This window comes from Rhamphochromis longiceps, unplaced genomic scaffold, assembly GCF_057381845.1.
Source record: "Rhamphochromis longiceps isolate RC_006_pf unplaced genomic scaffold, R_longiceps_female_GT1.1 unmapped_scaffold_4, whole genome shotgun sequence".
Lineage (NCBI taxonomy): Eukaryota > Metazoa > Chordata > Actinopteri > Cichliformes > Cichlidae > Rhamphochromis > Rhamphochromis longiceps.
In genome coordinates this window covers 1,901,253-1,917,944 of record NW_028187224.1, presented here as the reverse complement: position 1 = coordinate 1,917,944, position 16,692 = coordinate 1,901,253, and the positions used below count along the sequence as shown (strand labels likewise).

Sequence of the window (16,692 nt, the reverse complement as noted above, 5' to 3'; positions counted from 1 at the left end):
AGTCTAACTGCACACAGTAACTGTGTTACAATAAGGACTTAACAGCGCCCTCTGCTGGAGTGTTTCAGTACTGCGTTAACTAGAATACACCACCTCCTCCTCACACCACCTGCTACAGCTCTACTCTTCTATGACTACAGTCATCCACAGCACTGATGTGAGGTCACATGGTTCATATGTAAGGAGCACAGCTGACCTCAGGTCAGTTTAATGACTGTGAGCAGCAGCTGTGTTATTGTCACTGTGACAGGGAGACACTCTCAGACACAGCGCTCATGTCAGCTTGTTCTCATGCAGGAGGATCAGGAGCTCCATGTTTGTCTTTCTGTTTGAATCATGATGTGTTTGTGCCATCAGAGTCTGTCATGAGTACTCAGGGTTTCACAGCAGCTCTTCTGGATGCTGACGAGGACTCCAACCTCATGTTTCACCTCTCTGAGCTTCTGATGTCTGTGAACACTCGTGTTTCTTCTCTGGGCTCATCTGGACAAAAACACCTTTCTGTGTTTGGCTGCAGCCTCATTCTGACTGACAGGAAGTGTGTTATCCATGAGCTGCACTTCTGTCAGGAAGTTTCCTGCTGTGTTTCCTGTCTGTGGACAAACACGAGTGTTCCAGCTGAGGACTTGGTTCCTTCCACCTGTCCATACAGGACATCACGCTGTCTGCAGCTCTGTAAATGCAGCTCCAGGTCCTTCCACGTGCTGCTCTGTATTTGTGCAGTTTGTAGTGTGTCCTGGGAAACGTAGCACACATGGTGTTCTTCTGCTGTTTCCTCCTTTCACTGAGTGTGAAACACTGACGCTGTGCTGTTGTTCACAGAGGGGAGCTGATTCTAGCTGCAGCTGGACTCTGTCATCTAACTGAATGTGTTGGTGCTGATCACGGGGCTCTGAGGGGGGAGCAGCAGGAGGACTCTGGATGCTGACGTCAGTGTATCTGTGGAAGCTCCCACAGCGTGTCTGTCATTCAATATTGTGCTGTATATTGTATCTATGCAAAGATGAACAGACTGTGTGTTCACTGGTCTCTGTGCTGCAGCTCTGATGTCATCATCACTCCCTCCTCCACCCTCAGCAGTCCCAGCATGCTGCTGTGGTGCACCCCACCCTCACTCTACACCTGAGCCACAGACCACACCCTCCACCTCAATATACACCACAGTTTTCTCTGCTGTGGAAATGAGATCAGGAGGAAATCATCATTATTATTATTTAATAAACGCTCACATTAATGTGGGCTTATTTGTTTCATATTAGAAACATTAGTTGAGTGTTTTTAGTATAAAATGGTCAAAGTCCCTCTTTTTGCTCCTCCCCTCACCTGTGGATGGGCGGTGCTGTTACCGTGGTGACAGCTTGGATGTGTTTCAGTCCTGCCTGGTTATCACTGCAGGAATCTTTCACATTTATTACAGGTAATAACTCTGATTTTTCTGTGTATTATGAACCAAATGTATCCTGATACACACAGAGATGGATGAGCAGAGGTTGTTTTTGCAGTTTATGTAGTTACTATGGACTTAATGCATACATATTATTAAAATTAGGGCTATAACAGTTGTATTGATGTATAGCAACTTGAAATGCTCCCACAAATGGCTCCACAGCATGTAAAAATATAACAAAAGCTCTGGCGGACTTGGTTCTGTGGTCAGTCTTAAAGGGTGAAGTTAAACTCTGTAATCTTCACTGTGTCACAGAGTTCAGTGAGTCCCGTTATTCACAGTATCAATCAGATCATCAGAGAACAGCTGATCAGCAATCAGTGGTGCCAACAGCGCCTCCTGTGGTGAGAGGATGCAATAATGCAATGTAGCATTTTTCCACTCAACACTTGCAGTCATGGAAACTGTCTGTTGGATCTGTGACGTTGCTTTCTTGGTTAGAGTTCCTCACAAATGTCCAGATGATTCTTCTAATGAGGCGTCGACCATGTTTGCAGCTCTTTGGAAGAAAACGTCGCCCTTTGCCATCCTTACTTTTCTTTGACTTCTTCAAATGCAGCTGAACTCCAGCTGGTATTTTCTTGGACTTTGCAGCTGTTTCTGGTCATCAGTTCATTCCTGCAAACCTCTGAAGCTGAACAACAATGATGCTGCATTGCTGGCTGATCCCAAAAGGTTGATTCTGTTCATCTGGACGTTTTCAGAAACGTTTGCTCACTGATCAGGTGACTTCTTCAGTCTCAGCTGACTGCAGCTTTACAAGCTTACAAACAGCACATTTGCACAATGACTGAAAGCAGCAGCACCTGATATATATGATACTAATATAATACATATACATATATAATCCATACTAATGATGAAGGAACTGAGCTCACAGTCCATTGTTCATTCAGTGAACTACTCAGTTTATTTTGGGCCTCAGAAATGCTCACTCTGTTTGTACATCACTGTCAGCAATAGACTCATTCTGCTGTGTGGACAGGAACACATGTGACATCACTTCCTGTTTGTTGGTGACTGAAGAAGTTTACAAGGAATCATTTAGAAGAGTTTCAAATATCAACTGATTGAATCCATGAATCTGAAAACGTGTTTGTGAGTGAAAGAGACAGACATGTACAGACTGAACTATCTGTTCAACAGTCAGAGTGTTTCTGTAACAGGAGACACTCTTTACACTCCACTCAGCACAGGGACACTGAGGCACCAGGAGAGAAGACTCTAAACCCAGGATAAAGAGTTTGAGTGAATGTGGTGTTGAAGGTGTGGAGGTGGATCAGAGTGTCAGAGGAGACTCTGTAGAAGGACAGAGTGCCAGCAGGACAGTCCACATACACTGCTGCTCTGTTAGAGACAGAGGAGGAGGAGGAGGAGGAGGAGATGGATGTTAGTCTGCTATTGTGCCAGACAGACTGAGGACCATTATCAGAGCAGAACAGACTCCAGGACTGATCATTGTATCCAAACACACAGTCACTGCCTCCTTTCCTTCTGATGCTTCTGTAACTCACTGATATATAAACGCTTCCTCTCCACTCGACCTCCCAGTAACAGCGACCAGTCAGACCATTTCTACACAGCAGCTGAGGATAAAAACCATCAAATCTGTCTGGATGATCAGGATATGACTGAACCTCCTTCACATGTGTCACCTTCCTGTTGTTGTCAGACAGTTGGAGCTTTGTGTTCACTGTGTTTGTGTCGATTGTGAGTTGACAGGAATCTGATGGAGAGAACAAACACAATCCAGCTGCAGTTATTGATCCATCATCTGTTCATTGATTGACACTTTGATGATGACTCCTGACATGATGAAGATGGTTGAATGTGTGCTGCTTTGTTTTCATGAATCCCATTAAAAACACACTTACACTTCCTCAGACCTGGTCTCAACCATCGGACTCCAGCAGGCTCCACCCTGAAAGGAGGAGGGGGGTCAGAGCAGCACAGTCAGCATGCACACATGGACATTACATGGCTCTCACACACACACTGTTACACACTGAGCTCAAAGCTCGGCTCCACTGTTTTATTCAAAGAAATCTACATTTATTTATCAGCACATTTAAAAACAGCTTGAGCCAAAGTGCTGCACAGAGTAGAGAGAAAATAGGAAACATACACAGTAATGACTATAAAGACTGGTCAGGATTGAAAGCTACAGAGTACAAATGTGTTTCCAACCGGCTTTTAAAAATGTCCAGTGTTGGTGACGACCTGATGTGAAGGGCGACTGTTCCAGAGTTTGGCTGCAGCCATCGATAAAGCTCACCTCTGTTTTTACGTCTAGTTCTGGTCAGAAGCTGCTTATCTGCAGACCTGAGGGCTCCACTTGGATTCTTTTGTTAAAGAGAGATAAGATGGAGCCAATCCATTCACAGATTTAAAGACAACCAGATCTGGAAGTGGATTCTACCACGTACTGGTAACCAGTGGAAAAAGCTGGTGATGGGTCGTCTAGCACAGACCCACCGCTGGAACCAGACAATTGATGAGGGAGAGAACTGTGACAGCGCCGTTCCTTCACTTGACCTCAGTCGCTCTCGTCTGCTCCCTCGTAACACTGCTCTTTATTGAGCTTACATGAATATGCACAAGTTCATTATGACGTCTTACACAGGTATGAACAAAGAGTACCAGTCTGTGCATAGTGTGTGTGTGTGTGTGTGTGTGTGTGTGTCTGTCTGTCTGTCTGTCTGTCTGTCTGTCTGTCTGTGTGTGTGTGTGTGTGTGTGTGTGTCTGTCTGTGTGTGTGTTCCAGATGTGACCCTGTGACCCCAAAGCTGGTGCTAAGAGTCCAGCGGTCCCCCTAACAAAGGGCTCTTATACTTAACCAGACACAGAGCAGGTGTCCTCCTACACCAGGGGTCTCAAACTCGTGGCCCGCGGGCCAATTGCGGCCCGCAGGACGATAGTTTTTGGCCCCACCTTAATATGAAAATGTAATGTTAGTTTGATAATGTATGACACTTTACAGTGTTGTGGGCGGAGCTGAATTAACCCACCAATCAGGGTGGGATATGGATCTCAGGGGACACCAGCCGGGCTTGATGCAAGCAGGGAAACATTTCTCAATGAGTCAAAGTTCCAGCAGCGTTGCCCTGGAGTGTTTCTTTCTTTCCTGTGCCTGGCTGGCTTCCTCCTTTCTATTGGGCAAACGCCGACATTCGCCCCAGCGCGCTGCGTTCACAACACTTCAAAAAAAGTTGTTTTTTTAAGTTGCTGCCCAGCGGGACATTATACGTATATAGATTTATACACACGTCAGTGGGATTTAAAGTTATTTTTCCACAGAGAGAGATCTCATATTAACTCTCACAGTGATGCGTAGGCGGCGGGATAAAAGAAAAGTCATGAACTCAATGCAGCCCAATTTAGTCTGCAGTCACATAGCGACACCTGTTCATCGGCAACAACAGTCCCCGGTAACCCGGACTAATTATAGGGTCGCACCGTAATTTGTGGCTCCATGTTTTTATTTGCATCACTGCGTTTGCATTGCAGCAAACATGAACATTACATATATTTCAATATAATGTAAAAGCAGTCAAAACAACTAACATCAGAAACAGCTGATGTTATTTGTTATATGTCACGGTGTCATTTCCGCTTCTTTCTCCTGTAACAACAGCCCGGCGCCGTGAGCAGTCGCCTTTTTTGCGCTCGCTATCCCTGCACTTTCTACCATCTGCAAACGCCACGGTGTTCGTGTCGTCATGAAAGACATGAACATCGAGCGTAAAAACAAAGGAGACTGCTACCGGCTTTTTATCTGCCGATCGCCGTGCTACGGTTGCAAGAAAAAGAAGCAGAAATGACGTTCTCTACGCGTTGAGACGTTCCCCGTCCGTCGGCTAAACGCTTGATTGAAACTTCAATGCGACAGTGACACCAAGTAGAATTATAAATGTCACATAGCCCCAAACATGTCTTTTTCAAAGCCTGCGGTGAAGAGAAAGGTTGGTGATGAGCACCGACAATTTCAGGAAAAGTGGGAAATGCTATAAAGAGACTTTTTGAGTTGAGAGCAGAAGTGAAGCCTTCATGGAGAAGGATGGAGTTAGTGTTCCTGTGCTGATCCCAAATGGCTCATGGACTCAGCTTTTCTTGTTGATATGACACATGAGCTTAATGTACTGAACAAGACGTTACAAGGCCAGGGGCAACTTGTCAGTGCTGCCTATGACAACGTGAGAGCATTCTCCACAAAACTGGCGCTCTGGAAAGCTCAGCTCTCTCAGACAAACCTTTGCCATTTCCCAGCATGCAAGGCACTCGTGGATGCAGGCACACCATTCAGTGCTGACGAGTATGTTGATGTCATTTTGAGGCTACAGGAGGAATTTGATCACAGATTTGCTGACTTCAAGACACACAGAGCCACCTTTCACATTTTTGCGGACCCCTTCTCCTTTGATGTGCAAGATGCCCCTTCTGTGCTTCAAATGGAGCTCATTGAGCTGCAGTGCAACTCTGAACTCAAAGCAAAGTTCAGGGAGGTGAGTGGAAAAGCAGACAAGCTTGGACAATTTTTGAGAGAATTGAGCCCTAGTTTACCTCGGCTTTCCCGAATGTTCAAGCGGACCATGTGCCTTTTTGGTAGCACATACTTGTGCCAAAAGCTCTTCTCCACTTTGAACTTCAATAAGTCTAAGTACAGGTCCAGACTTATGGATGATCATCTTCAAGACATACTGAGGGTCGCAACTGCTTCCTCCCTCAGGCCAAATCTGGCTCGGCTATGCGAGAGGAAACGCTGCCAGGTCTCTAGCAGCAAGGAGTAGGCAAGAGAAGCCATGTTCAGAAGAACAGTTCATTTTCTCCAGTGTTCCATTCATGTTCAGAAGAAGGTTATAGAACTGTTAATACAGACATTTCAATCTAAATACAGCAGATATAGAAGACTGAAAGAAAAACACACAAGTTCACTGACTAAAAATATCTTATTATTATTTTATTTATGTATTACAGATTGATTTATTTTCTTATTAATTCTTAATTTGTTGGATTGGAATTTTTTAACCATGTCTTTCTTGTGGAAAACCTAATGCGGCCCAGCCTCACCCAGACTCTGCCTGCAGCGGCCCCCAGCTAAATTGAGTTTGAGACCCCTGTCCTACACCATAAATCAGTAAGAGAGGGTACGACCTCTCTCATGGCCCCAAGTGGTGTGTGCATGCCAGAGCACTCTGGAAGGCACACAGAGTCTTTACAGACTACTCAGGATCAAACCTCTATCATCATGCAATCGATTATACAACTCTAAGCATATATGAGTAAATATTTCTAAGCATCAATCAACAATATAAACCTTACAGCTGGTTTTAATAACAGAATTCATTTGTTTCTCAAATGAGAAAGAGCTATCGAGAAACACTCCTAAATCTTTAGTTCTTAACTTTTCCAGTGGGCCAAGGTCAACATTATCTGCTAATGCAGGCTGACGTTATTAACTAATGCTAATTTTATGTGAATTAGCATTATGCACTAATGCTAACACTTTTTAACAATGTGAGCAGCTAATGCTAACACTATTTCCCTTAACTTTATAATAATGTGAACGGCTAATGCTAACACTCTTTTTACCTAGCATTACAACATCTGAGCTGCTAATGCTAAGTAGGCCGCCATTAGCACCTACATCTAATTTAAGGCAAATACGCATTAGAACCTAATGCTCATATTGTTTTCCTTTGCTTTATAGCAATGGGAGCAGCTACTGCTAAATAGCATTAGCTAATAACAGCAGTCTAATTTAATGCAAGTTAGCATCATTTGCATTATAACGATGCGAGGAGTTAATGCTAAGTATGCTGCCATTAGTGGCTAATTCTAATTAAGGGTGAATAATTATTACCAGCTAATGCTAATATCGGTTTCTCTTCCCTTTTAACAATGTGAGCAGCTAGTGCTAGGTAGGCTGAAGCTAGCAGCTAATGCTAAAGCTAAAGATAATTTGATGTGAATTAGCAGTACATTAGTGAGGAGTTAATGCTAAGTAGACTGCCATTAGCAGGTAATGCTAATTTTAGGTGAATAGGAATTGGCAGCTAATGCTAATACCATATTTTCTTGCTTTAACCCTTTAAAACTGGTCAGAGTGGGCACACTCCGTTTTGCCAACTATTTTAAAATCCCGGTAGCACTGTAACCACGTGAGCTAGCGCAATAATTTTTTTTTGCATATGAAACCTGAGGAGTTGTATTTACATCTTATGCCATCAGCTTGTCCTAGGTTACAGTTTTCTTCCACATATGCTTAGGACTCATATTGCAGTGATGGAAATAGTTTATTTTGATGCATATGCTGTTATTTTGCAAATTTGCAGTATAATATTTATTTTCGTTTTTCCTGCAGTATATAAAAATTGGTGTATTTCAAAAATAAAACTATGAAGGCACTCATAATAAATTTCCTGTGGTGGGAAACTATTTTGTGCAACTTTTTTGTATTTACAGTTTTGAGGGATAAGCCTCTTAAATTTCTCTAACTAGAAATATATGTTAAAAAAACAAAAACGATTTTCAATTTTTTTGTAGTTTATTGCACTTTTTTGCAATTTATGTAATGACTATGCACTTAATACATACATATTATTAAAATTTAGGCTGTAATGGTTGTATTGATGTATAGCAACTTGAAATGCTCCCAAAAATGGCTCTACAGCCTGTAAAAATATAATATAAGCTCTGGCGGACTTGGTTCTATGGTAAGTCTTAAAGGGTTAAATCAATATCAGTAGCTAATCCGATTGTTCAGTCTGACGTCAGGTGAAGTCATTTTTATGCATTTAAGAGCTGTGTTGAATTCAACATTACAAACTGAACATTAGAACTATCCTCTTCTCCAGGATTTTCCTGATTTAACATTTCAATATGATTCATTTTTGTTCTCTACACCTGCCGTCATCACTTCAATTATTCCCACTGTGGATTTGATCATATTGTTTGTCCAGCATCTCTACATTTTCCCATCCATACTACCTGGAGCTTATTAACACTATTAATACTGGAAACTGCTGTTGAAGCCTGATGGTGACACTTTCTGGTGAAGAAGTGAATTGCAGTAACAGGACTGGCTGGCTTATGATACACTGGACATTTCCAGCGCTTTGTTTTCTCTGCTCACAGACAACACAGATACACGCATGTATATACAGCCCACGTCCAGCTATGCATGCACTCCTGCTGCTCCATTTCTATAGAGAATAAACAACGTAACACAATCATTCTCCATTGTTTTCACTCAACCAGCTGCATTTAATGAAGGAGTTTGAATTTACTTTACAAAAACTGCTGTTGTTTCCTGTTTGCATTCATGTTCTTAACAGTACTCCACACATTCTTAACTGGTGTAGTTCTTCCTAAAGTACTGCAGTATTCCTGCCAGTACATCCTTTTAGTTTTCCTAACTGTTTCCTCTGATGCTCGTTGCTATTCTTTCCTCAATGCAAATTCATGCTAAGCTCCTTCATATCCATCCCTGTTTCTAAACCTGTAATAATTGCTTTAATGTGTCTTTGGCCTAATTATGAGTCTGTCCACATGTTTGTAGTTCCCCACTTGCTTTGGTTTCTTAGCTCTGATTCTCTGAAATTTATCCTTGAAATCATTTACTGGCATCTCTCCCTCTCACTCCCACTATCCCCAGAACACCAGAGTATTCATCTCCTGGTTTATCCTATGGCCTCTTTACATTTTCTCCAATCATCCCTGTTTCTAGAGTCTCGCCCCATCTGCAGGCAGTCCAAGAGAAACTGCCTCTGCCATTTTCTTCTTCTTAATCTTTGATTTTTCTCTTCACTTTCTCCATTGGGTCTTCTTAGACGCACTTTCCAGAAAGCAGCAACATTTTTTGTGCCCCATTTTTCAAATTGTGCATCTTACTTCAGCTTAATGTGTTTACTGTTTTGTTTTTACACAGGTCATGTAAAAGAAATCCTACCAGAGGCTCGACAAAGCTGAACTGAAAGACAGCACAGGCAATAAATCAGAGCAGCACAGAACTTAAGCACACATATATAAGGTGATTTAACAAATCATGTCTGTTGTAAATGAGTAAGCCATTTATCGACCTGACTCAGGTTTTAAATCATCATCAGAAAAGACTGAATCCTGACCTGAGAATCCCAAGTGTACACTTTGGACTCTCCACTGCAGAAAATAGAAGCTTCAGTCCTGAATCCTGCAGGTTGTTGTTACCCAGATCCAGCTCTGTCAGATGGGAGGACTGGGAGCTCAGGACTGAGGACAGAGCTTCACAGCTTCTGTCTGACAGGTTACAGCCACTCAGTCTGAAGAAAGGATGACAAGAAGACATGAAACACTTGTGTTACAGTATATTCATGGTGCCATGAGGAGCTACTATATTTACAATACTTCAACACTGTTTCAGGACATGCTGGAATCCTTATTGCCTCATGTTACAAAAGACAAATGTGGCAGTTTACTGTGACTTGCATGGATTCATTAAAAAAACAAAACATATACACAATGTTAATTTTTTCCAAATGAAATTGATTAAATGATGTTAACTGATGAAAAAAAAATCGATATTGCTTGATCTGACCTCAGCGTTTCCAGTTTGCAGTATTGACTCTTTATCCCAGCAGACAGAAGCTTCACTCCTGAATCCTGCAGGTTGTTGTTACCCAGGTCCAGCTCTGTCAGACGGGAGGACTGGGAGCTCAGGACTGAGGACAGAGCTTCACAGCTTCTGTCTGACAGGTTACAGCCACTCAGTCTGAAATCAAGGTGGAAGGGAGACAAGATCAACCAAACAAATCAGAGCTTTATTGCTTTTTTATTGTTTTTAAGCAGAAATCAGTGAGGTGCTGGTAGATTCTGTTCTTTTGGTTTATTACCCAACAACACACACATACACTAATATTTGTGACTTTTGTAATAGTAGCATTTACAATGCAAAGCAACAGCGATCACAGATTGAAGGGGCCTGAATAAAACTACAATGCAGTGATTTTTAAGATGACCTGTTCTTCCAATTTCCAACAACAGATTTCTCCAACCTTACAGTTAAAAATAATTCTTTATCTCATACTGAATCTTGGTGCACCTCCCCCCAGTTTATTAAAATGGAGTGGTACTGAAGTTGCTGTAAGTGATGTGTGATGCCACTGATTTCCTTCCTGATCCAATACAAAGTAAAATTCAGTCTGGTATCTGCAATACTGATGAAAACTATTCCTTCAGAATCAATACAAGACATCATAAGAAAATATGATGTTTTATATAACATAAAAAGCCTGAATTTTTAAATATTCAGTTAATAATCAAAAACAGATGTGACTGAAAATAATAAAACTGAGAAACATTTTATGGCCATTCGATCCTTTTACAACCATTGCAAGAGCTTGGTTGGCATAGCCGGCAATACGTTGGATAGTAATAAGTCCGGTGGGTGATGGGCTCCACCAGGGCTGCCCTTTGTCACCGATTCTGTTCATAATTTTATGTTTAAAGGCTGTATCAAAAGTTCATTCAAGTTACAATATTGTGGTCAAAAGTTCTCCTTTTTTCTTTTATACTATACAACTACGCTGTCTCATGGTTTTAGGACATGGATCTGTCATGGAAGAAATCTATGACCACTTTTAATCAACATTTTAAAAATAAACATGATCACAGATTTACTCACAGAGCTTTGTTGGAGGCTTTGACCACTGGCAGCAGCCTCAGAAGAGCCTCCTCTGAAGCAGAGTATTTCTTCAGGTCAAACACATCCAGATCTTCTTCTGATGACAGTAAGATGAAGACCAGAGCTGACCACTGAGCAGGAGACAGTTCATCTGTGGAGAGACTTCCTGATCTCAGGGACTGTTGGATCTCCTCCACTAGAGAACGATCATCCAGTTCATTCAGACAGTGGATCAGATTGATGCTTTTCTCTGCAGACAGATTCTCACTGAGCTTCTCCTTGATGTACTGGACTGTTTCCTGATTGGTCTGTGAGCTACTTCCTGTCTGTGTCAGCAGACCTCGTAGGAGAGTCTGATTGGTCTGCAGTGAAAGACCCAGGAGGAAGCGGAGGAACAAGTCCAGGTGTCCATTTGGACTCTGTAAGGCCTTGTTCACAGCACTCTGGTGGAGAGATGGTTTAAACCACCAGGAGGTTGTTTGTTGTTCTTCTAGCAGATTGAGTCCAGAGTTGCTGAAGGTCAGATGGACATGAAGAGCAGCCAGAAACTCCTGAACACTCAGATGGATGAAGCAGAACACCTTGTCCTGGTACAGTCCTCTCTCCTCTTTAAAGATCTGTGTGAACACTCCTGAGTACACTGAGGCTGCTCTGATATCGATGCCACACTCTGTCAGGTCTGATTCATAGAAGATCAGGTTTCCTTTCTGCAGCTGATCAAAAGCCAGTTTTCCCAGAGACTCCATCATCTTCCTGCTCTCTGGACTCCAGTGTGGATCTGTCTCAGCTCCTCCATCATACTTGACCTTCTTCACTTTGGCCTGAACCACCAGGAAGTGGATGTACATCTCAGTCAGGGTGTTGGGCAGCTGTCCTCCCTCTCTGGTTTCCAGCACATCCTCCAGAACTGTAGCAGTGATCCAGCAGAAGACTGGGATGTGACACATGATGTGGAGGCTTCGTGATGTCTTGATGTGGGAGATGATGCTGCTGGCCTGCTCCTCATCTCTGAATCTCTTCCTGAAGTACTCCTCCTCCTGTGGGTCAGTGAACCCTCTGACCTCTGTCACCATGCCGACACAGTCAGGAGGGATCTGATTGGCTGCTGCAGGTCGTGTGGTTATCCAGAGGCGAGCAGAGGGAAGCAGTTTCCCCCTGATGAGGTTTATCAGCAGCACATCCACTGAGGTGGACTTTCTAGGGTCAGTTAGGATTGTAGTTTTGTGGAAGTCCAGAGGAAGTCGACACTCATCCAGACCATCAAAGATGAACACAACCTGGAAGTCTTCAAAGCTGCAGATTCCTGCTTCTTTGGTTTCAGTAAAGAAGTGATGAACAAGTCCCACCAAGCTGAACTTTTCCTCTTTCAGCACATTCAGCTCTCTGAAAGTGAATGGAAATATGAACTGGATGTCCTGGTTGGCTTTGTCTTCAGCCCAGTCCAGGCTGTATTTCTGTGTTAAGACTGTTTTCCCAATGCCAGCCACTCCCTTTGTCAGCACTGTTCTGATTGGTTCATCTCTTCCAGGTGAGGCTTTAAAGATGTCTTCTTGTCTGATTGTTGTTTCTGGTCTGTCTGGTTTCCTGGATGCTGTTTCAATCTGTCTGACCTCATGTTCATCATTGACCTCTGCAGTCCCTCCCTCTGTGATGTAGAGCTCTGTGTAGATCTGATTCAGGAGGGTTGGGTTTCCTGCTTTAGCGATGCCCTCAAACACACACTGGAACTTCTTCTTCAGGGTGGATTTAAGGTTACGATGACAAACTGCAGCTTGAAGTTCTGAATGAGAAGAAAAATAAACACTCAATTCCAAAAAGAACTAATCTTTAAAACATGTTGCTCCATCTTCCATCTCTGGAAAATGTTCATTTATCCAAAAGTTTAAATCCTCTTACTGCTCTGCAGACGGTCAGCCAGCTCCTCCTGCTTCATTCTCCTCAGGAAGTCCACTGTGATCTTCACAAACGCCTCTCTGCTGCTGCTCCTCTGACTCTCTAAGCATTCTGGGTAATCTGGACTCAGAACCTTCTGGATCTTCTTCAGCTCGTTCTTCACAAAAGTGATGATGTTGTCCTCCAGCAGCTGGAACAGAATATTTATGAATGAGCCAATCAGACTGAAATCATGGAGCCAAACATCAGATCCATGTTGGACACACTGACGATCCACTGGTCTACAAAGAGCAGCATGGAGATGACTGTGAACAGAACAGATGTAACAGTAGTTGTTGTACATGTACAGACCATAAATATGGAGTCCAGCTGTGTTTGATGCTGCTGGGCAGGCTGACCACTGGGAACCTCTGAGCTCTGCTGGTCCACTCTGTGGAGGAACCATGAAGGATTAGATCCACACAGGATAAAGATCCAGGAGTTTCTGCTCAAATAACTTCATCTGAATCAAGTCTGTCAAGTTTTAAACTCTCAGATTGTGAACATATCAGTAATTTTCAGTCTGTTTTCATGGACGTCCTTTCAGTGGTGATGTCAGGGATGATTTTGAAGAAGCTCATCAAACTGAACCATCAGCAGATCACTGCTCCAAAACCAGAACATGATCCGAGTCTCCCTCCACCACCAGAACACCAGCTTTACTAACGTGGTAGATCAGTGTAGTACAGATCAATAACTGATGAGTCATTTGATCAAAATCACTGAGTGCTTCACGTCTGACCCTCTGATGCTTCTGTAGACATTTTGCATATTTAATGAATGTCTGACAGTTTTACATTCATTCTATGAACACAGTGGAAATGTTGTGTTATAGTCTCCATGTTGTTTCCAGCATCATAAATTCTTAAGTTCAGAAAATTAGATTCTTTCTTCACAGCTGAAAAACAACATTTATTCTCTATTGAAATCTGCATCGTCCACTCCAAAGGTCACAATCTGAAGGTAACATCTGGTTTTGTTCCCTGTGGTTAACTCTGAGCATCAGTATGGTGGGATTTATCCACTACATCCACACCACTGTGGTTCAGTGTTGTCCTGATGGAGTAACAGCAGCCAGTATGATCCAGGCTTTAGCTGCTGGGTCTCTGTGTGACCTCTCAGACTGTTTAACAGATCAGACACAAAGAGAATCAGAGCAGCTCTGTTCTTTAAAGACAAACATGAACCCACTCAGGTCACACTTTCCCCACAGATATGAGCATCACTGTCCTCAAACAGCAAATGACCAAGTCGAACATTTGGATCTTTTCTCTTTCATTGTTTTCTTTTTAATGGATCTTTGTAACAATCTGAGGATGTTTCAGGTCATATTTATCCAGGAAACACAAACATGTAAAGGAGTCATCACAGCTCTCTGACCTCGTTGCTCCAGGTTCACCACTGAAGTCTGGAGGTCGACCTTTGGACCGGTCACTCCTCACAGACGGACAGCTGGACCCTGCAGACTGTGACCTCTGACCTCTGCAGACACAAACATGATTGAAGCAGCTGTGATCACACAGACTGCAGATAATGCAGCTGTTTCCTGTCAGTAACATCCTCTTAGATTAGAGTTCAGCTTTTTACAGGAAAACTGGACAAAACTGATTTTTGTTACAAACTCATTTTCATTTCCTCTCAGCTCACAAACACAGTCAGACAATCAACCAGAGTCAACACTGATTATAATGTCAGTGCAGAATTATTTCTGTTACTCAGTGAGTTCAGCTCTCTGACCTCGTTGCTCCAGGTTCACCACTGAAGTCTGGAGGTTCAGGTCTGGACCGGTCACTCCTCACAGACGGACAGCTGGACCCTGCAGACTCTGCTCTGTCCTCCTCTTCCTCCATCATCATCTTCAGTCAGTCTGAGAGGTAAACCACAAACACTCAGTGAGTTCACATTAACAGGAGGAACTGAGTTACAGTCGCTGACCTCTGACCTGTCATGTGACCATGAAACCAGGTCAATGTGTCTGTAGGTTCAGTCATCCAGGTCATGTGATCTAAGGAGCTTGGAGAGAAAAGAGACGTCTTTAAGTTTCTGGAAGACGTTTCATCTGAGAAGCTTCTTCAGCTCTAAAACCAAACGGTGGAGAGTCCCAGATATTTAAACCTGAGAGGGAAAGAAAGCATGTCGCTGACCCACCACTGATGTTATTTCAAGGAGGAAACTGAGAGCCTTTGCACCAGGAGCACAAACATCAGCTCCAGCAATGATCCACTGATGTGTTTTTATTCCATGTATGAATGTTGTTATTGACAGAGATGACGTTTGTGTGTCAGTGATGCAGTGACTGTTGTTGTTACCTGTACAGGCTGGTTAGACTCTATGAAACAGATCATACAGATCTCTGCATGTTAGAAGAGACTATTAAAGGTCATGAATGAGACAAAGGCAGGGAGGCGTCCTTTACAGCTAAACAGCAGAGTGAGAGAACAGCCAGCACCTCTACATTTATCACATTATACAGCACATGTATGATACTGACAGGGATGAGAAGAATTTAGTGATTCTGATCCCATCATTGATATTACTTATTGATTCTCAGTAGCTCTGCTCTGACAGTCACCACCATCACTGAGCAGCATATCAAAGACATTTGTGCACATTAACTGCATGTTGTGGCTCAAATGTTTGTGCATGTTGGAGGCATTTCCTCTTTGTTGTGATCAGTGTTGGTCATTACTCAAAACAGTCATTATTACACATATTACACAGAACACTTTGATTAAAAGTAATGGAGTACGTTACTTCATTACTCCTCATAACATTATTTTGATGTTAAAATGAACAAATGAGCATGTAACAACATAAAGCTGAGGTACAGCCCCACACACCAACACAGATCCTGATGAGGTCACGTGATGTTTCTCTGAGTGTTTATGAACACAAATCAAAGATGAAACAGCACAAAGACACTTCAAAGTGATTCTACTGTAGAAACATGAACAGGTAGAAACCTGCAGCCTGACTGCTCATCACTTTGTTACCTGTTCAAGTTCAGCAGCAGCAGCTCACTTTATCACGGTGCTGGTCTGGGGTCAGTGTTTACTCAGCTTTAACTCACTCTGGGTTCTTGGCTAGCTTAGCGTTAGCTTAGTGTTAGCTTAGCGTTAGCTTAGTGTTAGCATGCTGTGTGCTAGCTTAGCGTCAGAGCTCTGCAGGTGTCTCCTGTGTAAATATTAATCACAGTGACAGTAAAGGAGGTAAAGGGCTGTGACGTCATCACGTACGCTGCGTCCTCTGTGGGCTCTGAGTGAACTCAAAGTACAAACTACAAGTACACAAACACGAACGTAGCTCAGAGTGGCGGACACACTCGGCCTCGTTGGTCCAGCTGTGAGTCCGTTACCGTGAACTATGGAGCGGCAGATTTGTGCTGAACTAAGCTGCACACAGCTGATGTTAGCCAGGAAACATTACACACTGACTTTAATGGAGAGACCGGAAATACAAACACACACAGTTTGTTGTGTGAAGAAATCAAACACGAGCTGAACAAACAGTAAAGTTCCTAAAGACAAACTGTTAAAGGAGGAAACAAAGCAAACTTACAGTTTCTTCACACCAACAACAAGCTCCACTCCACACCTGGACACTAAACACGGACACACAGGTGAGCTGCTTCCTGGAAGGAGGCGGGGCTCCACCT

At 43.0% G+C, this 16,692-nt stretch overlaps 3 protein-coding genes across 3 annotated transcripts in view; 1 reads left to right on the top strand and 2 right to left on the bottom strand.

Moving 5' to 3' along the window:
- The window catches only part of LOC146640647 (uncharacterized), a 126,267-nt gene that overhangs the window by 52,602 nt on the left and 56,973 nt on the right, over positions 1-16,692 (bottom strand). Inside the window, exon 2 of the mRNA XM_085399917.1 lies at positions 16,596-16,623. The gene's annotated coding sequence lies outside the window, so the exon portion shown is untranslated. The remainder of the gene's footprint in view (positions 1-16,595; positions 16,624-16,692) is intronic.
- The window catches only part of LOC146640649 (uncharacterized), a 108,495-nt gene that overhangs the window by 90,520 nt on the left and 1,283 nt on the right, over positions 1-16,692 (top strand). The window lies entirely within an intron of this gene.
- LOC146640650 (protein NLRC3-like) lies at positions 2,635-16,665 on the bottom strand. The gene is made up of 10 exons (XM_085400042.1): positions 16,596-16,665; positions 14,775-14,904; positions 14,418-14,519; positions 13,350-13,428; positions 13,002-13,188; positions 11,106-12,885; positions 10,020-10,193; positions 9,571-9,744; positions 3,322-3,368; positions 2,635-3,173 (listed from the first exon to the last, which is right to left on the bottom strand). Exons 2-10 carry the CDS (start codon positions 14,891-14,893, stop codon positions 2,635-2,637), a joined length of 3,201 nt encoding a protein of 1,066 aa, XP_085256168.1. The 5' UTR covers positions 14,894-14,904; positions 16,596-16,665.

Excerpts from the sequence above, each read along its gene's own strand:
- LOC146640650 (XM_085400042.1), bottom strand. The coding sequence starts at position 14,893 with ATGATGATGGAGGAAGAGGAGGACAGAGCAGAGTCTGCAGGGTCCAGC. Across the intron at positions 14,520-14,774 it reads GGTGAACCTGGAGCAACGAG|AGGTCAGAGGTCACAGTCTG; the intron begins GTCAGAGAGCTG and ends TTGTGTCTGCAG. Across the intron at positions 3,369-9,570 it reads TGTACACTTGGGATTCTCAG|GGTGGAGCCTGCTGGAGTCC; the intron begins GTCAGGATTCAG and ends TCCTCCTTTCAG.